General features: G+C 35.7%; 1 protein-coding gene across 1 annotated transcript in view; it reads right to left on the minus strand.

Moving 5' to 3' along the window:
* LOC309575335 (adhesion G protein-coupled receptor A3-like) overlaps positions 1 to 24,251 on the minus strand; it is a gene marked incomplete at its 5' end in the record, with an annotated part of 260,286 nt that overhangs the window by 125,408 nt on the left and 110,627 nt on the right. Inside the window, 3 exons of the mRNA XM_082285708.1 lie at positions 4,470 to 4,683; positions 20,846 to 21,009; positions 21,765 to 21,836. Of these exons, the coding sequence (XP_082141834.1) occupies positions 4,470 to 4,683; positions 20,846 to 21,009; positions 21,765 to 21,836 (450 nt within the window). The remainder of the gene's footprint in view (positions 1 to 4,469; positions 4,684 to 20,845; positions 21,010 to 21,764; positions 21,837 to 24,251) is intronic.

Consider the following 24,251-nt stretch of genomic DNA (forward strand, 5'->3'; position numbering starts at 1 on the left):
CCATGACAGCAGAACACAAAATGATTATAAAATATCTGCATTTCTGAATCAAGTTATTTGGATCTGTTCTAATCTTGTTAATCTTGTGCAATCTCCAATATTCTGCCATGATTTGGTACATATCTGAACTTTCAGTTAAGTATCCAACCTACCAACACACTTATCAGGGATTTTCAGACTGTTTTTTTACCTACTACCAGTCCAAATCACTACTGCTTGCTTCATGTCTTTTCCAGATGTATTCCTGTCCCAACTGTTAAGAAAGTTTAGGGATCATTTGGATCATTTCACACCTTGAATTTCTGCCTTTCACACAGAACTTCTGGAAGCATTTTGTTCATTCTTCTAAGAAGTGTCTGCCTGGATCTCAAACTTGCCATGATACCACCTGTCTACTCCTGGAACCAATTTCCTTTCTCTAAGCATATCTTAAAAAGTCCTTATTCTTCTAGTGAAACTGTCTCAATCAAAGTCCTAATTCTTTACTAATACCTGCAGTGGTAATTTCAAACAGTAAAAAAGTATTAATTGGACTCAACCTTCTGTTTGGATAGTGTAAATTATGATCAAAAGTTTTAACCCACAACATTTAATTTGTTTGAATTTTTTTTTGTACCTTTGCATTACAAGTGGACCATGATTTGAAATTCTTCCTTTCCCCTGCACATTTTTGAGATTTTCACATAATCATATACCTCCCATCTCAAACATTACTATTTATTTCATTGTTTACTTGGCAGTGGCTACTGTCACAATGTAAGGAAGTACTTAGAGGATTAAAAAAACAGATTCTTAAGCTTAATTTTTTTTTAATTAAAAACCCCCACAAAATAAAGTGGCTTTGTCAACCATTTTTAGAAGACTGAAATACTTAGGACAGACTATAATAGAAAAACGTGATTTCCAGGGGATCAAAACCCAGTCCTAATAGTCTATATTTCCAGTGGCAAATCTACCCACACGACAAAAATTACATCTGAAAACAACTTTTGATCCTAGCACCTGTTAGTCTAGTTTTAGTTGAGAGCATTTCTTCATTTGTAGCTCTCCTTTTTGTGGGTTCTTAACTTTCTGCACAGTTTAATGTTTTCAGAAGGAGCACTTGTGAACTGTAATGGTCCCAGAGCAGCTATTACAGCTGTCGGGGCATAAGCACTGTTAAACACTCTGCACAAGTATTTACAGAACAGAAATAAAAAGACTTCAAAATTGTCATTATATTCTTTGTGGTAAATAAGAAACTTCCTGAAAATTAAAGTCTCTCTACCACTGTAGAGTTTCTTGGTTCATAGAATTAAAATAAGTTCCTTTTCTAGTTTAATATTCTAATAACTGCCCTGCTAGCTTCTCAAACACTGAAAGGGAACAGCGGGGAAGTTGGGAAAGATGCTGTGCTGCAGAGAATCCTACATGACCTTCCTTCTGACCTTAGAATTGCCACTTATTATTAAACTGATACAATATTCCAAGCTAAAGAAAGAATTAGGCTGTCTTCATGGAAACACCATTAATGATTTCAGTTAGATCCATTCACAAATTATAAGAAATTAGTCCCACATCATATGTATATTTTCATATATGACTATAACATTTACACACAGGCATAATGACAGAAAATTAAACACCAGAAAAATCAAATATTATTATCATTGGCAAGAAATGATAAATGCAAGCTAGCAGCAGAATTGAAAACACCTTTTCAAGATCTCCTGTAAGGGAATACTCCTTGCCAAGAAAAATGTCACAGACCGGAATACAGTTCAAAACTTTAGTTTAATTATTGTAACAAAAATATTTATTTTAGTTTATTCTGCTTTATCATAGGAGACAAAAAATACACATTTGGATATTTTATCCTTCTACTGTGCCAGTTAATAAAACAGAAGGGTTTAGCATGATATTTATGTTGTAATCCATGTCCAGAAATATCTGGCACTACCCAATAAAATAACCCCCTAAAAATGTTTGAATAAGCAGCTTTTGGAACATGACTACACCTCTTTGTTCAAAACTAGCTATAGAAATCTTTAAATTGCTAAGTAGCACAGGCCAAAGCCTCTCCTTTAGTGCAATTACAGAAAGCCACAGACAGTGGACATTTGCTGTAAAGACTAGGTATGCAAAGGCAAAATAAGAACTGATTTTAAGTTACCTTTAAGTTCAAATCGTATCCTTAACATTTGATAGCCTCAGGGAGGCACAGTCTTTCTGATGTTTCAGTGCCTTGTACAACTATGATTTAGCCTTAAGAACCATCACAAATTAGTGTGTAATAGCATGTAACAAGCATATTAATACATGCTATTGTAACATGTAACAAGCATGTTATTACATATTATTTTGATTTGTTATGACAATAATAATTATATAAATTAGGATATAGTATATATGGTCATGAAGATGGGATTAAAACTAAGAAGTGCTGAAGATAATTTTAACAGTCACAACATGGCCAACGTTTTCTTATTTTCAACATGAAGAGACAATACATGTCCTAATATTTTAAAAAATTATTTCAAAATAGTACAGTTTTTAAAAGTAAGTTCAAAACTATGTCTTTAATATGTTAATTTTGATCAGAACCTAGATCAAGGCAGAGGCACGACAGCTCTAGTTTTAGCATTTTTGGCTGGACATGGACCATGCTCTACAGTAAATGCAGTGTTGATGCCCTTCTATCTTATGAAGTGCCATGTATAGTGCAAATAAATGAGAAATTAGAATGTTGCATGCTTTTAAACAGCTGTTTAAAGACTTGGAGTTTTATTCAAAAATATTTTGTCTTATTTTAACAGTCTGTATGTATCACATAACTTGGGCAAGTCAGAGTATTTTTCCAGTCTATAACAGCAAATGTGATGACGTGTTTGAAGAGCATTTTTTCTGAGTAGCTGTGCATACTGCACATCCCAGTGCATACTGCACTATCAGCATCAAGGTCACCTATTAAATGGCACAGTAAACGAGGTAGGCAGGAGATCAACCATCCTTATTAAAATACGCTATGGTAGATATGGTAGACAATGGCTTTTATTTTACAGTCTGCCAAAAAATAAGTAACATAAGGTAAAAATCAGTCAAGCTAATTCTAGCTTTTTTAAAAGGGATAGCTATTTTGAAAAAAATTTTATATTATTTTTTTCAATTTATTACTATGCTTTACAAATTGCTTGTACAGTGCAAAACATAATTCAGTTGGAAAATATAATGAAGTGATTAACAGCAAGTCTTTCAATTTTGATATAATGGAAATAAGAGGAACATGCTTTAATTTAAGTGACTTGGCAGTTATGTAATAGCTCATGCACTTGGCATTACTGTTCTAATTGGTCTAATATCAATTTTCATTGATATTAGAAGAAAGCCAGTAGCTGTGAGAATAGGTCAGATCTACGCCTCTAGATCTACAGGACCCCAAAAGGGGTCAAATAATCAGTGAGTAGATGAAATTAATAAAGCCAAAAGACCCCAGTGGACAGGATTTCATTTGACTCCCTTCATAACTTCTATTTGATAGTTCAAGAAGCATTTCAGGTCAATTATATTAATAGAAACTGTTTGAGTGAAAAGATGTTAATGATTATCCAAGCTAATTAGCATAGCTATTTTCACTCCATCTTCTACAAAGAGAAAGGCAGAGCCTGCACACAGAATCAGACTCTCTTTTTGATCAATGACGGAAACTGGCAGAGGACAAAAGGATGTGTGCAACAACTTAGCAGCTTTTAGTGACAAGCCAATACTCTGTGATGAAACCCAAAAATAAACACTGAAATTTATAATTTATTAAACAATATTTAAAAGGGAAACTGAAGCAAAACTGGAACAATACAGTCACTGTCAAATATTAGTTTTTACTTCTTTTATATAAGCGTATTCTACTTCATTCCTCTTCCACTTTTCACATCAGCAAATGCATCTGTAGATCTCTGTATCTCTCAAGCAAACAGGCACAGAGATGGCAAAAGTCAAAGAAAATTGAGAAATATTTAATAAGAAACAAAAACGAGACTACCTAACTATAGAATATAGGATCTAGTATATTGGAACCTACAAAAACTAATCCAAGCCTTTTCAATTGATAGTTCTTCATAGGTCCATCACTCAGACTTCTAGATGGTGTCATGAACAAGCAGTTTGGCTGTAAATCACTCTCATATGCTACTGAAGCTTTTTTGTTTTCTTGTTTTTTCATGTTTCTTCTCATGGTTTACTGTATAAGAAACTGTTTTTATCTGTTTCAAACCCATATCTGATCAAATCTGGATACCTAGACACAAAAGGTACAATTTGGAACCACGGCCAATTATAGCCATGAAAAATCTCTACCTCTGTACTCAGATTCAAGCATGCAATTGAATTGCTTCAAATAAAGTAACTCCTGATGCATGATTTAATGAGGTTTATTGCAAGTGCCAAATCTGTTCCCCTTGCCTGCAAGCCTGACTATGACAAGGGGCGGGTGTTACCGTGTAATTAAGCAGCAGTCATGAATGATGCTGTCCTCCACGAAGATGCCTCTCTCTTCATCTGTTTCGATCAGGCGCCCAGCGTGGTACCAATGCACTTGGGTGGTGTTGTCCACATAAGTTGCAGTACACTGGAACGGCAAGCGGTCTCCATGGAAAACCACTTGTCTCTGTGATGGGATCAGCTCAAAGAGAGGGAGTTCCAGAGGTCCAGCTGCAGGGAAAACAAAACAAAACAAAATCAGGAAAAAGAAGCTGCAATTAATTCCTCTCTGATGAATACTGTTAAGGGAACTGATTGTATACAATTCTAGCTTCTTAGATGCTCATGTTAAAATGCTAATATAAGAGACATGACCACTAACTACCCACAGAAGTCTGATCATGTTGTGAGTTCAAGAGATCACATCTTTTTCACTGGTGTGAGCCCAGATAAACAGGCTTACCAGAATATCTACAGAAAATAAGTTTTGTGAAACAGGTCACAGAATGGTTGATGCTGGAAGGGATCTTCTGAGATGCTCCAACCCAGCCTCCTTCTCAAGGCAGGATGCTTTACTATACAAGAATAAAAAAGTGAGTCTTCCAATTAGAGAAAAAAATACAGCTATTAATACAGGTTCAGTTAACATTTAGAAGACCACTTCACTGCCAGTAGATGAAATGCCCACTGTGCTCCAGAATGAAACTTACTGTCTAGAGAGCCTAAACTACTTAATATGCCTGGGATTTGGATAATGATAAGACTAATAAAAGTTCAACTTTCCCTTGAAGTTCAACTGTCCCCATAACTTTTTATTTCCCTGTTCCTTCTGCCTATTCCACAAGTCATCTCTACTCTCTAGATAATTACTTAACATTAAATATTTATCTAAGTAGCTCTTTTTATCTATTAAAGGAGGAATACTTTTTACCATATTTTTTAATGAATTTTCTCTCTCAAAGCTCTCTCCAGGAAACACCCCAATAATGAGAACACCTCACATTCTAAGCAGGCTATTAAAAAAAACAGCTGTCATAACCACAAACCCAAATGCCTAAACACAATTTAAAAAAAAGCACTGCAAATTTGGAAGGTATATGTATTTTTGGCCCTTTCATCATAACAGATGAAAGTCTGTTATGTTACAGACTTGAGAGAGATTGAAGGTTATTTTCTTCAATCCTAAAGTCTCTCTAGAGACTGCTTCTCTAGATAGTGTATGTTTTCTTCTATTTTTATTTCTAGATCTCAAAACTACCTTAAGACAAGTTCTGCTAAATACTTTCTTTATATTATGAGATTAATGCTATTTCTTTAAATTCATAACAGAAAATTGAAAAAGAGCATTTTAGGAAAAAAATAACTGAAACAGAAGCTCTGCATGTAAAGAAAGATGATAATCTTCTTTGGGATAATAAGAAATAAAGGAGAACCTTATTTTCTTTTTTCTGATATAGTTCTTCTTAAGCAGAAGAAAATTACTACTGCTGATACTTTGTTATCATTGCACAAAATTCTAATGGTAATGAAAATACTGAAGACTCACAAACATGACTGATAAACACCTTACCATGAACGTCCTGCACAACAGTTCCCACAATACAGCCTTTTCACCTCAGCCTTCAATGCCAAAACAATTCACTGAGCCTGGGTCACTTTACAACCTCCCTCTGCAATCTCACCTTAGACAAAAGGCCTACAGTCTTGCACCTTGGTTATCATTCTACCATTTTAAAGCTAGATCTTCTCCCTTATTTTTCTTCTGTTTTCATTTAAAGGCCTCTCATCATTAATATCAATCCATCCTACAGAGTTGTCAGCTGAAAGGTCACCCTTCCACATTTGCACCACTAGCAACTATCTCAAACATTTATTTTTCTGACAAGTTCCTTTTTTTTTTTTTCCATTTCACTGCTCACAATTTCATCTTCCTTAGCTTGCTCCTCAAAATCCTCCATTGCCCATAACAAATACAGATGAACTTAGCTATGCCTATCCAGGTTGCAAGCCATAATCACTGGTTCTACAACTGCTAAAATTTGTGGACAACTAACAGTGCTTTTCCTCTGCTTACTCAGCATCCCACCCTAACACACTTCTTTTACATCATTCAGATGTTGTCTTTGGAACTCTTAAATTGTGAGAAGCTGCACTTATAAACCTAGCTTTGGGCCCTTGTTACTATTTGAGTATTTAAGTGTTAAATGGTATATTCATCACCTGCTGAGTGATCCACAGAGGGATCACTTCTGCTTTTACACAAGGAAGAATGCTGGCCAGCACAGCACGCAAGATTGGTACACAAGTGAATGTGTGCTACTGCTGTCTGAGAGAAGCACACAGAGGATTAAGGGGCTAGCTGCTATGTACTGAAATGTTTTAAGTCTGCTGTGACTATAAAGGGCAGCCTTCAGAAAGCTCTCCTTACCTGTGTACCCATCCTGTACTTTACCTTTTGACTGCATCTGTTATATGGAGACAAAGACGCACTACAAAAAATTCCTTGAAACATACACAATATTTTTATATCACCTTTGGCTTCTAATTAAGAGAAAAGAAGGTGAATCTATATTAATACCTCATTCCCAATAGCTGCAGCCTTGGTCTCAATCATTTATATTAAATGTTTTTAACTAGCAGATGGAGAGAATCTCTCTCTCCCAAAAAGTTGGTGTTGCATTATGAAGTCAATTATGGAATATAAGGAAAAGATATGGAGTGCAAATTTAGCCATAAATTAATGAAATTACTACCAAAATGTAGAAAATTAAGCATACTGTCACAAGTACAACAACAAGAGATACTACTCACAGAAACAAAATATTTCCCATGAATACAGTGTTTTTAACTGAGGATGTTGTATCTGGTCAAATGGTTTTGGCCATGCAGTGAGTGACACATTGTGTCACGAGGCTGTGAAATAGGAAGAGCGTGAACTGGAGCATCGATATCTTTAAGTCAAGTTAAATAACTTGTTGAGCATATGGATGAAGTGTAACACTAGCACTCTCAATTTATCTGTCTTTAGCACTGGTGTCTAAGGCTCTCCCATTAACCCGTCTGTTGCTCAGCCTTGGGGATCACCAAACCCAGAAATGGAATGGGAATGAAGTGTTCTCTATGGGTTTTGTCGATTAATGATCACAATAAACGAAAACATTTCTTACTTCAGTATGTCAAAAAATGATCAGTCCTATCAACAGTGTACTCATTTTCTTCTTCTTTGCAAATCCTTTTAAGTGCCAACAAAGATGCAAAATGAATTAAACATACTTTTGGAATTAAACATACCATTATGCTAGCACATCCTCCTGACCATCTTTGAGAATATACCTATTTGGGTTGGCCAAACTGACAAATAATGATGAAATCTCATTTTCAAATTGAAAATAATAAAATTTCTATGGATTATGACATTTGCAGACCATGGAAGGTAAACATAAGTACTTCTGGAAAACATCTGCTTTTAATCTCTGTGAGGTCCACATAAAAAAATTAATACCAGAGCTAATCCTCAGTTGCTTTCCAGGGATAGTAATGATTTAAATGTCTGAGGCTGGCTCTGCAACGATTATTCATGCAGAAGTTTCAGTTGACTTCTGTGACACATCTCACAGTTATGAGGATTAATTGCACCAATAAGAGTTTCAGGATTAGGACCAATACCCTTTATTTCAAATGGCTAAAAAATTATTGTAGAATTCCATCGGCATCAGCTGGAAATACTTATTTTAAGTCCATAATCCAACAATCTTCCAAATTCAGAACACAAATAAAAGTATTTATTAATGCTGTACACACATTTTCAAGCTTGACTTAGAGAATAAAGTACAAAGTAAGAAATTCTGATAGTTGGAATGATTTTGGCATTGATTTGACAGCACTTTAAATATAACAGCTCTCCAAGCATAGCTCTACACAACAGAATTTTCTTCTTTGGTTATGTGGGTAATAAAGACTAAATTGGGATTACTGAATATATATAATCTCTCATGTTCAAATTTATGTGTGTGTGTGCACATATGGCAGACACAACAGCTTCATAAGATTAAAAAGTTCACTATTGTATGTTGAGAAGGGAGGGAGTAATTTACAGGGATTTTATTTACTTTTTACACACTTGAAAAATACTCCAAGATGCTCGTTTCAAGATCATGCACTGTGCTGCCCTCAAGTTTGGAGCCAACACCACTATCTGCAAATGAGAGGTGTGACTCCTCTCTAGGCATTTAGATCAAGAGCTGATGGAGTGTTTTACAGTCTTTACCTGTCTTGTCTCTCCAGTCAGCACTAAACCATGATTGCAGCAGAGCACCACAGGAATCACTGATTGCAGCATGAATCTAAAGGTCTAACCCATCATTACAGTAATTACATCTTTTTCGTTATCTTTCACTTCTCAGCAGAAAAGGGTTTTGTTGACTGAAGGCCAGACTCTTTATGCAATCTAGTCTTGTATTTCAGATTAGCTCTAGACTAGAATACTGAGGACATACAGAGAGGGAAGCAGGTTACACAAATACCACTGAATTAGGGTATCACTTGAGTCCTTTTCATAGAGAGTATAGCCCTGCACATTTTAATGCATGCAGTGCCCCAAGATGTTAAAAAAGTTGAAAAAGAAAATAGAAATTATTTTAAAAACAGTTAGCTAAAACAGAAAAATAGCAAGGTGTGCTGAAGCTCTAAGGAAATGTTCCAATGCATGTGTCCTTAATATATTTCTAAAAGAATGTGTCTCACACACATGTACACACATTATGTATATCCTGTTTTTTCCTTCCAATTCAGTTCTTGAGATTTTAAAAGTATTTCCATTTCCGATCTAGTTTTTGCCTTCCTTTCTGTTTTAAAAGTTGGAAAGGAGGAAAATATGAAGGAAATACTGCTGTTGCCTGACATACATGGAACAAAAATGCTTGTAAAAAAGATAACATAAAGTGCATTTCTACCCATATTTTAGTTATGTTTTAAGTACCATATTATTTAGATAATATTCACTTCTAATGAATGGTCACTACTGTCTTCTGGGGGAATGACCAAAAGCAAATCTGTAAGCCCAAAACCTGGCCCACGCAACAGCTTTGCCTAAACACCACAGAAAGCTGGCTAGTCATCAACCAATGTGACCAGCACAAGGTACTGGAGAAACTGTGTCCTACCTCTAGCCACTTTTGTTGCATTTTCTGCTGCATAACCTTTAACCTGGGCAGCTCAGCTCTACAGCTCAACAGCTACTAAGTGCATAAACCTGTACTGCACCAGCACATTCTGCTGCTCAGTCTACCAGAACAGTTTTCTGCTGTGCTTTTTCTGGTCCTCATTAATTGGCTTTGTTTGACATCAACAGTTTTCACACAACCAGAAACAGGAAAATCCACAGGTTTCTCCAGGCTGCCCACACATCAGCAGTACTACAGTGCTCACATCTCAGGATACACCATTGACTTCAGTTAATTGGTAGAAAATTCAGTTTGCTACAGTGTACCACAAGCTTCTGGGACAGAAAAAAAAAAGCCAGAGGTTGGCATTTTGCTTCTTGTTAATCACTTGATTTACTGTATTGCCAATGGGCTTTTTATTTGAACTGAGTGTGCCTACAGAGTGCGGCACATCCTGCTGACAAAAGTGTGAGTTAGAGCTCTAATATTTGTATACAGTCTCAGTGGGAAAGAAATGTGCATGGAAAGCACAGTGGGGGAAAGCTGGAAGTGAGGACAAAGCAAAGGAACCAATCCAAGAAAAAGGACAGATGAAAATGAGGAAAAACAAATTGAAAAACATTAGTTAAAAATCTGAATTGCTGACAGTGCAAATTATATCTGATGATATTTACTGAATGGAACTGGAGAAAAAGAGCGTGATCTGAACCGCTCCAATGGCCAGCTCTGCCAAAAAGGGAGGTGCCAGCACACCAACGCCAGTTTCTGTGTTGCAAAATTTGCTGGCAGTAATGAAACATTTGGTGTAGAAGGTCACAGACGGCACCACGTGCCAAGGAAGTCAAGAATGAATACAGAACTGAGGCCAAGCTTCAGTTTTAATAAAAGCTGTGCCTGGCTCCAATTTCAATGCAATATCAAGAAAATACAGATGCCAACATGTATTAAACACAGCAGAATAAGGTAAGTCTCTTGGGCTTGGTACAAGAAAGCTTTGTATCACATTCATTTATCACTCACTGCAGAAAAAGCAGAGCTTTTGTTTGTGTAATAGCTTCTAATTTCCACCAGCTTCATAATGCTGGCATGGCAAGACATATTCCACACCATTTTATCAGTCCCTTTCGCTCTCATACATGCTTTTCAGACAAGAATATCAAGCAGTGGTTTTGTTTTGGTTGGTTTGTTATTTTTTTTTTCTTCCCTGCATCTTATAGTTAAATTATGGGGTTACGTTTCTTTTGTAATGCTAAGTGCTAGACCGAAATGGTAGCCACTAACCAAAGAGCAAGATTTCTGATATGTATGCTGTTTTACTTAAAGCTACAAATTCTGTACTGCGTTTTACTCCTGCAAACTTCTGTAAGGCCATCAAAGGAGATAAGCAGAAGTAGTACACAGGATTTACCGTAAGTTAGAAGGACAGTGAGCCCAGGCTATCACAGTCCACTGCTACTGCTGCTTCAGTTACCTGGGTTAGTTTACCTCAGAGAGGTACTCCATATACACAAAATAGAAGATAAAAGTCAGTTCAAATATGCCAAGATGAGCTACAATCATAGCTTTGGATGAGTCTCTGAGACTCACTTGGATTCTATAACTTATCTGCTTTATTTACTTAAAATAATTTACAGCTACATAGAAACTAAGAAAGGCTGAGCTGGGGAAAGCGCAATTAAAATCTAGTCAGTTTTGGCAAATCCAAGTAATACAGGTTCCATCCAGCACTCTGCAGGTGGATGACATTTCCAGCCATGACAAAGTTACTTAACCTGTCTTTGTCCACAGGAGTTTCCTCCAGATTCATATGGCCCAGCAAAACTAAATTACCCTTTTTGCACCGGTTCTAGGGACTGATGTGCCTTGTGAGGGAGCAGTGGAAAAACCCTTTCTTATTTACTGATAGCAGTGATTTACTTGATAGGAAAGTAGAGGCAGTGAGAAACAGAGGTAACAGGTTTCACTTATTTAATAATTGGTTTCATTTCTTTAATAGAAATGTCAAATATTGTAACATTTGAATTTGTAAAATGGTAACAGTTACTTGAAAGATTTCCACAATATGAAATTCAAGGTTTTGTTCCAGTCAAACAATTTAAAAAATTGCATTGTCTTGCACTGGCATAGAAATTTAGAAGAATAGGTAAATAGTTTTCTCATCACTGATTTCTTTCTTATCAAATAAAACTTCTGCAACTTTTCAATTTCTTATTTTCAAATTGCCCCAGAACTCTACTTCAGAAGATGAGGAGCATTTGATTACTTGCCATATCCTGAAACTTGAAGACCATGACATATTGACAGCTATGGTATTGGAAGAGTCATCGACACAAATTCATTCCTGGCACCAGTCAGAACCCACTGTTAGAAAGCTAATTTTGATTACTCAAATTACTCTTATGGCAAGTGAACTGGCTGGCTCATGGCTTTGCATACTCATTACAGTTCGCAGTTAATAAAAATGGCTGAGCAGTGGAAAAGTAAAGCACCCAGCTCTACAAAACACAGGTTTGGGCTGGAATGGACCTTTAAATGTCTTCTTGTCCAACTGCCCCCAAAATGAGCAGGGACATCCTCAACTCCCCAGGTTTGCTCAGAGCCCTATCCAACTTGACCTTGAATATCTCCAGGAGTGTATGCATCCACCACATCTCTGGGTAGCCCACTGCCAGTGTCTCACCACCTTCATTGTAAAAAACTTCTTCCTTATATTTAACCTAAATAGATCCTCTTTTAGTTTAAAAACCATTACTCCTAATTCTCTTGCTACAGATCCTACTAAAAAGTCTGTCCACATTTTTCTGAAAAACCCTCCCTAGGTACTGAAAGGATGCACTGAGGTCTTGGAGCCTTCACCTCTACAGCTGAGCAACCACAGCCTTTCCTCACAGAAAAGGTGTTCGACGCCTCCAATCATCTTTGCAGCTCTCCTCTAGACCCACTCCAACAGGTCCAACAGGTATAATCAAATATACTGATTAGCTTTATCTAACTGGGAAGTGCAGTGGTAACACTCATCTTTCCAAACATTAAACCTTTTTTATTTTCATGTCATAACTGCACACTCAGAGAGTGGCAGGAAGGTCCCAAGAGTGTCTGTGATTGCCCCTAATTGCCCAGAGTACAGTAGGCTGCATGACTACTCATCTATGCCAGAAAGTATTTAAAAAAAAAAAAAAGATCATAAAAGAAATGCTGAACAAGCAACAGTTCCGTTGAAGTATTAAATTTTTCCATTCCAAACTCCTTTCAGCCCAGCTGACAGTGTCAGAAGCACTCAACAGCCATTTTTATACAAACATTAAAGAAAGTGCTGAATGATGAAATGTGCTATAAAAATGTGAAATGCCACTATGGTATACTCCACTTAATTAAAAGAGAGTTTGTTAGGATGGGAGCTTTATAGGGAATTTTCCTATGAGAACAATTAAGATTAATTACAGCAAACTCTAATGAATGTCATTATTGGACAATATTAACATAGGTTTGTTAAAAAGCTTATATAATTTTAGCTAGAGACCACCAGTATTTAAAATTTAACCCTAGTGTTTTAATCTACATGCTACCATATTATAAATAAAGAATATATCTTCAGAGATACTCCATGGGTTGTAGTCAAGGCTGTTTGTTTTACCATTGTTTTGTTCATGAGCAACTGGCTTTTGGATACGGCCAGCTAAGTGTTCAAGGGCAGAAGTCTGAAGATTAAAAAGGCCTCATTTCACTGCTACTTTCACTCCACCTTGGCTAAATTTTTCTTCAGCTATTTTGCATGCATTTTGGAACAACAGTCAAAGACAATGCAGAAAACAAGACACAAGTTACATTAAAAACTTCTAATGCAGTATATAAGAGTAAGCTCTTATATAAGTAAGTATATAAAAGAAAAACAAATTGGGTACATTTAGAGCATCTAAATCAGCAAAATTTCAGGGATGAAAATTTCTGTTAAACTGGATTTTCATCTGTGAGCACAGATGCAAGAAAATATGTAGTAGTAAAATTTCATGCTCAAACAAACATTTTAATATTTCTGCTATTTCAGATTTATGAGATTTAATTGTTACTAATTTTTTGTCCCCTATCTTGCAGCAGTGTTCTAAACTGCCACTAAAGAGATTAGATAATGTTTAATAGTAAATGTAGGGCAACATATTCCTTCTTCCCCCATTTTGAGACTGATCATATTAGATGAGAAATTCAGAATTTGGAGCCAAAAGGTCCCATTGTTCATTTCATACTACCAAATGATAGTATGGAAACCAGCTGTGATATACAAATGGCCACTTAGCTCTGGCATAAAATGAATCTACCCCATCTATCTTTGAAAGAGCCAAAATACACAGTTATATTATCTGATTTATATACATTCTGTTATTATGCATATTTTTTTATTAAAGAAAATCATTAATTGCTAACATTGTAAAACAAAAGTAATGAGAAGAGGATTTAAATACTGCTAATTGTATCACTATCCATATCTTGAAAAACCTAATCTTGTGAAAGGTTTTTAGTGTGACTATTCCTATTTCAACATAATTAGACCTATTCAAGTGATTAGGCACTCCCTGAAGAATTAGAGCTGAAGTCTTGATCCTGCATATTCTGGAAGACAATGCTCTGCATGAATGCAGCAAGCTACCTGTGGACTGCCAAGAAACTGCAGGACTGAAATCTAAATCTGGATAATTAATCCATCATTCTTCATGCTTGAGGTTTTGAGTTTAGTCAGTTACCATATACTGAAAACTCTCACAGTTCAATATTTACACTGAGTTAATGAAGTAAGAATGACTTGTAAATTAAGAAAGAAATGGTTGAAACAATAATCTCAAGCCTGTCCCCAAGTTTAAGTAACAAATGAGACCAAAAAAATGTTTTGTGTACACTGAGAAAAAGAAATGAAGATACTCCTTTTTAATTTTAAGCCAGTATTTTTTCTTGCAATATATTTTACAGAGAAAAGAAAACTTTTAAGAAAAACCTATGTGCAAATATATATATTTGTCATTTTAAGACTTGAATGGCAATGTAGATATTTAATTTTTGGCACCACATAAAAAAAGAAATTTCAAATCTCACTTCTCAACCAACATCCCTAACACAAGATAGCTGACAGTATTCTTAAAGACTCTCACAGATAGAGGCTGAATGCATTAAGTTGATTTCAGCTTAAATTTAAATGTTGAAAAAGTTCTTTCAAAGACAAAATTCCCCAGTGTCTGGCTTTTTTTCCTTTTTCAGCATTTAAAAAGTACATCTTTCTTTCAAAGCTCTTACTATTGGACAGTGGATACTGACTTACTCTGCTAGGAGTGATGGGGAAACAATGTGCAATTACATTAGGTAAAATTATAAAGACATTTCAACAAATGCAACATTTAAAACAACACTATTCCATCATTGCTGAAAAAGCATTTAAAGCCACACTGTGTTTTAAGAATCTATGTTGAGGAAAAAGAAAGCTTCTTCAAAAAAATGAAAGTACTTTATAGAGGAAGTATAGAAAGCAAAATGTTCTCTTTTTTTCCCAATGGTATTACTCTAGTTGATTTAAAATGCCTTGAATGTGTTGAATTTTTTTGCATTTTAGGTAAGACTGCAAAAAAGAAAAAATTACTTATCAAAATAGACTATGGAGCTGCATGTGGCCTGGGAGAAATATGCCCTAATGCTCTCCTGATATTTAAGTATGAGAAATGCAGATCAGAAAATGTGACAGTCGGTAGGTAACGATGAAAGTACTTCCTACCTTTGTATTTAAGACACTGAATCTAAAAATTGACAAGGAATCTCTAAGAACACAAGTAGAATGAAAGCATAAAGAATATAAATGTGCTTTCTTCTTTTTTTTTGCTTTGCACAAGTTTCAGTGTGAACAGGTACTGAGCATCAGAGCAAAAATTGCCTACATTTTAGCCTGACTCTGCTCCTTTGGGGGAACAGATACTCTGATTCTCAATGAAGTGAGGCAAACTACAACAGACAAGGTGCTAGTTAAGTACAAACAATTCCCTAACAACTGTATCTCCTCCCTTCCAATAAATTATTCACGTTTTCTATGAAACATTTAAAGAATTTTATTGCAGAATACAGAAGTCAGAAAAGGATTTATCTCCTTGATTTCTACTCCTTCCTTTTAAGTGTCCCTCCTAAGTAGGGAGTCTATCACACTCCAAACCCCACATTTCAATAATATTTTATGAGTCAGAACTTGCTAATTTCACTCATGAGTTAACACTTTAAACTAAGGTAGTTTACAGAGTTCAGAGACTGAGTAACAATTCAAACACTGTTGGACACTCACAACTTGTAGCTGTTATCTTCTTTTCTCATCTCTATTTTCAGTAGGAAGGATTTTTATTCTACTGCAGTGTTAACACTTTTCTCAGTAGACAGCCCCCTGAGGCATGGCAGAAGCCTCACCATACAGATCCTACACAGACAAAACTCCAGTTCTATTTTGAGCGCTCACTCCTTGCCATCCCCAGTGGAAGTCCTAACTGACTATTAAAGCTTTTAGTAAATTATGAACCAACCCAAAGAATTTCTCACTAAAAGTTCAATGTAAATGCTTACAATTCTATGGGTCACAGCCAACAGGTGCACCATCCATGGACAGAAAACACGTTTTGGCATAATACATACTTTCAAAATAATTTACTGTAATAACCCCTGTGTGAAATGCCCTGCAGTTGATTGTCATGAATGTGAAGCATACAGAGCAACAAGAGAATTCAAACCAAGCTTCTGGATACTGAAGCTCTGGGTACTCTACCTCTGAAAAACAGGCTCCTGCGACTCGGGAAGCACCCTACCCTCACTTATGGGAGATGAGATGGTACCTAAAACCAGATACTATCTCATCCATGTTAGTACAAGAAAGGAAAACAACTTGGCTGAGATATTTTGTCTTGTAATTTGCCGTTACTCTGTGCTTTGCAAGCTCTGTTTCTACCATGTTTTTCCCTGAGACTGTGTCTTAAATGAATGTATCTAACATTTGTGCTTATAACTATTTCCTTTACCTCTGAAGTTTCTTTGCTGAGGATGGTATAAGGAGAACATGTATTAATACTAGCTTTGCGAATTGTCTCCATTTGCCCTTGCTGGTTGTAGTTATTGCAACAGCATGGGTTTTTCCAGAGATGTGCAGAGTATAGGTAAAGAAATAATGCTGTATCTTAGAATTTCTTGTAACTCTTTTCCTACAGTCCCGTGTTGAAGCAGCTCAACACGGAAGGAGGTTTTCTCCCAATCATTACAACACAGATAATAAGGAAGTGGGAAACAGAAACATTTGATGCAGAAGCATAATAAAGAGAGAAGCAATCGATTTGTTTCTTCCAAGGAAAAGAGCTGTGCACAGCTTTACATCAACACAGAAAAGGGCAAACATGGTTTTGGGGGATTGCATTTAGCCAGTATCTCATAAGGGGTCAGATGCAAAGGGCCAGAGCGAGCTCTGCTAACATGGCCTGAGAGCCATCCAGGATTGTTTAAGATTGCTTTATGGGGCTTTCTGGCAGACTGCCTCACAGCACAGCTCAGAAAGGTAAGGACAACTACAGGAAAGGTAAGGACAGGTACTGGAAAGGTGTCATGCAGCAGAACAAGCTTGCTTGGAAGTGCTGTGATGCAATGATGTGAATGTATGCATAGCAAACCATCTGGTTGAGTAGTGCAAAATTACTTGAAAACAATGTAGACTCTTCTCCACATTTAGATTTCCTGAGAACTGACAAAATACTACCTCAAGTTCTTTGAACCTTTCTGCTTTATAGGTCCATGTAACAATATCGTGACCAAGATTAGGAGAGTGGACTACAGAAACCTGAAAAGTTACTGACACCAAAAAAGAAAAAAAATTTTACTAACTGCATGAAAAAGTGAATAAAGAATAAAAATGTAATTTATTATGTAGTAATGCAATAAATTAAGTAAAAAAATATATTTCTCAATATCCTTTTATATTTTCTTTTCAAGCAATTTCTTTTTAAATTAAAAGAAGGGAATAATATGCTCTCAATTACTTATTTATAAACATTAGTACAGCATATGTATATTCAAAAACCAAGATTTTAATTTGTAGGAGATCTGCATGAGGAACAGCATTCTGTCCCAGGAGAATTAGATAATTTTCTTTATGGTATAAATAAATAATAAATAACAAATGTCTTAAAGCACTACATAAAATGACTTTTATACTTTCACTTTTTAAATAGTTTTTGGTAATATTTAGCAAATATTTTCAGCGTTTTAGTCAAAACACTTAACTGAATATTATTGATGTTATGTCAACAACTTTCTAACTTTTAAATAAAATCTAATTGGGGCAAAGAAAAAAGTCAGCACTTTCCCAAATACCTGTTTTGATGAGTCAACTCTTTCTAACAGAAGAACACTCCATCAGAGTTATTTGTCAATTGTAATTTGCAGAACAACTGAACTTTTAATTCTTCATGCTGTTCAGTAACATCAATACAGTTTTGAGACTGAGAAGCTAAATTCTCGTATCTCATTCATCAGTATAAATAATCAAATCCCAGCCTTAAGAACAATCTTTCATAATCCCCTTAAGACAAAAACCCATACAGGTCTCTCCTGAGTGAAGAATTTGGCCTAGAGAATCCATCTCTGCTGATGATGTGTGCCAGGGAAAATCGCAGACTCCTATCAGACCTCAGGTGGAATTTATAGCACTTGTATTCAGGAAAATGTAATTTTCCTCCTAAAAATTGAGTAACTTGTATTTGGAGCCACGGAGAAAGAGTAACAAGGCACTACATAAAGCCAATTTCACAACCATTTTTCAGAAGGATGCTCTGTCCATACCATTATGAATTCATCACAGTCCCTCCTCATTAAGGCAGAAGACAAGGGCAAAACTATCCTTTGTCATCAAACTACCTTTTCAGCCTTATTTCCAACATTGTGAAGAATTGCTTTCTAACCAAACATTTCTGACAGTTGGAGAATTTTGTTAAAGAAGATTTAAGTAGCTCTTAAAAGCTGTTAGTGAAATATGCAAGCAGAACCCTGGGAATTTTAAAACTGTGCAGTTACTTAGCTCCTAAAAACCCCTAAAGCAGGTTTTTAACTGTTTCCAACAGGCAACTTACTACTTTGGCTATTGTGACTTAGCAGATGCATGAGAAATGCTTGCCAGGAATAAATTCAAAAAATGGGGTTTTTCTCACTTCAACATATAAAATAAATCTAAAAAGCTGATGGCAGACTGCTCCCTGTAGCTGTTCAGAATCCACATAATTTGACTTTTTGGTTCATTTCCTAACTCTCCTGCAAAAATCTTTTCCCATTTCTCTCCTATTGTTATTTTTTTGGCCTTCATTCTTCTTTTTTTTTGCTCATCTTGTGACTGCGATACCTCATGACATCTTTTAGCATGTAGAAGGAAGACCAGTGACTATAAATAGAATTGTCTGACAGTATGGATGGTGTTCACATGAAGGAGTTTTTAATTTTTAAGTCACTCAATATTTTCTTTAAGATATGTTTAATTTATTCAGCCCTGTGCATATTTCAACACTTATTATTTACAAATCACTCTCAATAGCTAGTATTATTTTGGTGCCAGACAGACTTCTATTATGCCTAAGCTCAAATTAACTTACAGAAAATGAAATTGGTAAATGTTCTGGGCACTGTGAGCTACCCAGCAGATACTCTGAGCTCCATGAAATACCTGGCAGGCATGACAGAGCTGATGGCAGGCTCAGCAATTATAACCACTGTAAAACTCTCTGTGGATATTGGAAGGAATTTCAAGCTACTGGAAGTCATTACAACCCTTGTCAAGTGTTCTATGGACATTGTAAATAGGAGTGAGAACTAGATGGGCATTATAACTTCTGTATCAAAGGTGTGATAGGGAGTCCTATTAGGAATTATATTACAAAATTCTGAGAAATTGATTTCATTTCCTCTGTAAAATTCAGAGATTTATATTCACTTGTTACCTGGAAATACCAATTAACAGTCCTTAATCACTCTTCTGATCATTCCAGCACTTTTACAAGAAGTACTTTTCCTGCTGGGAAATGGATCACTATGAAGATGCCCATGCTGGCTCTCTATAAAATGGGACCTTGATGTTTGAAGAGTATTGCAGAATTTCAAATGTTTGGTAACACAGGCTACTGGAAATGTCTCATCTTTCACTCACAAGAGCTCGTTCCAGATTTGCCTCCAGACACCCATCTCTGTTTCCTTAACAATTCACCTGATGGACCATCCATAGGTAGTATTCACATCCTTTCACATCTCTTCCAACTTATAAACATACGAATTTGTTGCTAAAACCAATTCTCTATATATCATTCCAGTCAACTTCTGATCTCCCTTCTGCTATGAATGTTTTTGTTAGCGACACACATCATTCTTCTTGTGGTTATTAAGAGAAACGTGTGACTCTCCTTTTGTTTGCAAAAGACATTAGCAAAGTCACAGTCTCAGCAATTTTCTGTCATTCAAGCATGTCAAAGATTCAAAGATTCTGCAATTAATCAACTATGTGTGAAATTAGACTTTTGATTCTGCAACCCACCGGCATCATCTCAAGCAGCGATCTTTTCTCTGCAGTATGATACTTTCAAAAATCTCTGGTTTAGTCTGCTCATTGCTAGACAATGCTCAGTGTAAAATAAGTTTTCTGTACTCATTCATATTTTTTTTGCTTTCTCCCTTACACTATATCCTTCATGTTTGTTATGGTGGAAAATCTCCAAAAAAAGTTTCACTTCTAGATCTTCAAATACAGAATTCACCTAACTGAAGCTCATTGGAAGAATTCCATTCACCCCCAGGAAGCAGTGCTAAAATTTATACTTACAGGTTGATAAAAATAAAAAATACAAGAATGATGTTTGACATTGATGTCACACTGTCAGATATATAACTTGAACGAAACATTCTATAAATTCCTGTAGGAATCCTCAGTTTCATGAAGTATAGAATGTAGAACTAGCATCATAGTTAAATGTTTTATGTCATAATTGCATATAACTGAATACATTGCAGGACAGTGGTGTTCTTGACATATGAAATAAGAAATTTTTATTTTTTTTCCATTCTTTTTCATTCTTAGGTGTATCTTCTGTGTCACATACCTGTCAGATTTATAAATGGGTTTTTTTGCATCATGTCTATTTTTTTAATATTTTCTCTTGATTCCACTTCAATTTGTAGTGCTAAATGAGAGTACAACTCACCACATATCAGCTGGTTTTCCTTCAGGTTATAAAGTGACAGTCCATGTAAAGCACTGGGGTAAGCACAAACTGTTTCCTCTGCTATTCGGACTGAAGCATTTCTGGCCCATTGCAAGACCCATTTTAGGTTACAGTCACAAATGAGTGAATCAGTGTTGAAATGTCTACAAAGGCAAAGAATGACCATAATTGGTACACATGCAGTCTTCATGAATATACTTTCTTCTGCTAGATTCAAATTATCTAATTCCAAAGAGAATTCTAGATAGATGCACAACTATGGATGTATGAATACAAAGATATTCTGAGACAGCCACTACACATTGTCCCACTGTTAATAACTTTCCTAATATTATGCAAAAATTCTGGATTTGGTTACAGAGCAGCGTCACTGACTACTGAAATAATTCTGAGTCTGTGTTATTGCAGAAAATCATACTATAACATACTTCCAATATACTAAAAACCCCTCTAAGTAGAAACATTCAGTATACACTTTTAAATCTCAGGCAGGTACAATTAATATCAATAAATGGGAATTTTTATTGTAATTGCAAGAAAAATATTTAACATTACTGGTTTTGTGCAATTAGAGGCACAATATGATGTAATGCAGGAAACCATGGAAAGGTATAGGATAATAAAGTATAAAGAAAATAAAAGGGATGCTAGTCAGGAGAGCTAGACTGGGCTAGTCAGGAATGGGGTTGAGTTGTCAGTGCCAGCCATTTCCCTGAACAGGTAAAGATGGCAGCTCATCAGCAGTGAGCCAGACATGGATAAAAAAATAATGCAGATTTTATTTCTGGAATGCATCTCTAGTAACAATCCTGTTTGAATTCATATTCAGCTCTGCTGTGTTTATTCTAATGCCTTTCTGAAGTATTTCAGATTTACAAACAAAAGGAATGATACTCACAGGGCTTTCAGAGCTAGCAGCTCAGAAAAAAGTCCATTCATGAGACTTGAAAAAATATTCCCTGATAAATTCCTGGGGGAAAAAAAAGCAATTTACCATTGGTTATAACAAATACGAGAAGAAAAGAAAATTGTTATAGAGTATAATTTTCCCAATGCTAATTAAGAAGTTTTGCTTTCTTGACAAGAGTAAAACCATATTTATATTTGGTACATTGCTTTTCGGTCTTGGTAAGTTACAGCAATTTTTTACATCAAATCACACACTTTTACTTGTTTTATTTTCACAGCAGATATACATACACATAAAGAGGAACACTTCTACATATTTAAAAGAAAGGAATTTGTGAAGAGAATATTCTAGAATGTGAGTGAAAATATTAATAAAATAATTAGTCAGTGAGACCTATGTTGTATTTTTATTGTATACATAGAATGTCACTTCAAGTTAAAGAAACAAAAACAGTGTCTTAATTTAGTAATGTTCCAAAGAATTCAAGTAATTCCTTGAAATAGTAATGAGTTTTCAAAGTGACTACACAAATAGTTTTATTACAAAGGACTTGAAACACACTAATTTTTCCCATCCTTAAATTAAGGACATTTCCATTTTAATTACTGCTCTGCTATTTCTTGTCTTGATGGCTGAATGGCTCAGGCTGAGTACTTGCAAAGAGAGGCAATTCGCTTTCACACACTTTAACAGTACTTCTCTGCCAGTGCCTTAGTAGTACAAAAATTAAATGATTAATTGTAAAGTAATAATGTCTTTTTCTATATCCATAAACTTAAAAATTAGTGCATATCCAAGATAAACATTTCAGAGCATATGAACTACCTACTTTTGAAATATTGATATATGTTCCTTTCTGCCCAGTGCCTGAAGACTACGTTTGAATTCAAGGTTGGTTACAAAAACTCAGTTATCAGGAAAATGTCAGAGCTCTTCACTGGAGGTATGTTGTAGATATAGGGGAAAAAAAAGTAGACTGGCAAAGCAAATGGTTTTATTACTTTTTCCTTAAAAAAGATGTTGTTGTAATTATTGATTTTACTTCTCTTTTGTCTAAGAATACAGAACGTATACTATACTGAAGAGTGATATTGTCCAAGAAGTACAGAATGTATGCTAAACTGAAGAGTAATATTCAGATCAGGAGCAATGTATTAGCAGTGAGAAATCTCTCAAGCTGCAAGAGAGCTGAACCAGGTAAAGAACCAAAGAAAGGAAGACCAAAACTCAAGAATCCTGCTTTCTACAGAAATCTGTCCAGAAACATATGGATCAATGTATTCAAGAAAGAAGAGAAAACGTTGCTAATTATATTATAAATTAGTTTAAGACACTCTTGAAGCAATAACTAATCTCATTTTTGCATACAACTGAACACTTCAAAATTTCTTAGTAGTTTAAAGCAAAATTCTGGTAATAGAGTATAAAAATAAACTGAATCAGCAACATAAAGTGAAATTATTAAGTGACGATGAGATGTGTTGATATAACTGAACTGATTTTTAAGATTTTATTTAACAGTGCACCTTTATACAGTTGTGATGCAAAGCTCTTGGAAGAATTCTCAAGTACCTAAGTGTGGAATGTCCAAAAGTGGAAATGAATGTTTGCTTGTAGATACGTATTTCTCCACCTTTAATATTTTGGATTTGTCAATGGGGAACTAAAAATAATGAGCATTTCACAGACTCATTTAACCTCTTTAGTTAAAATTTGATGGACCTACCCATGTGTTCTTTGGACATAAGGCCTGACAAGGCATGTGCTGAAGCAGCTCAGTGAACTGAGACATCAAAAAGACTAAAGAAACTGGTAACACTGAAATTTACACTGAAGTAAATCAGAAGTGGTTCCAGTAATATGGAAGAAGTTACAGCAGCATAAACTTACTGACAGAGGACAGTCAGTAAGTCCTGAACTGAAGGATGGGGAAAGCACTCTGCCCAGTCCTGTCCTTTGCCTTGCCCTGCTGCAGTACAGAAAGTTTTCCAATCTGATGCAAATCCCAGCCTCTCCCTTAAACAGCTTGCCAGGCTTCATATGGCAAAACAAACAGATCACCGAGGCTGAAGTTTGGTAATTCCATTTGGACCAAAGGAAAGCTTTATGTCTAGTCAATATTTTAGGAAATGGGGACAAACTGTAAGTCATTTGTACAGTGTACACAGCAGGGTTCAGCAGATGTACCTAAGCACCTGCCAGAGGTGCCCATTTGGTGGGTACTGCACCCATGAGCTTTTATGTCCTACCAAATTCACCAAGATATCTAGCCAGAACTGACCTACACTGCGCTAACCTAAACATTCCTGACTTGCACTCCATTTACAGAAGATTGTAGAATTCCTATAGAATTCCTTTTTACCAAGTGCTGGAATAATTGAGTTCCTGACAGTGACATCAGCAGAAGGCCAGCTACTCAACTTTTCATATTCTTCTGGCAATGACCTGGTTTGAAGTTTCCATATCACTACTCAT

This window comes from Coloeus monedula, assembly GCF_965178545.1.
Source record: "Coloeus monedula genome assembly, chromosome: 8".
NCBI lineage: Eukaryota > Metazoa > Chordata > Aves > Passeriformes > Corvidae > Coloeus > Coloeus monedula.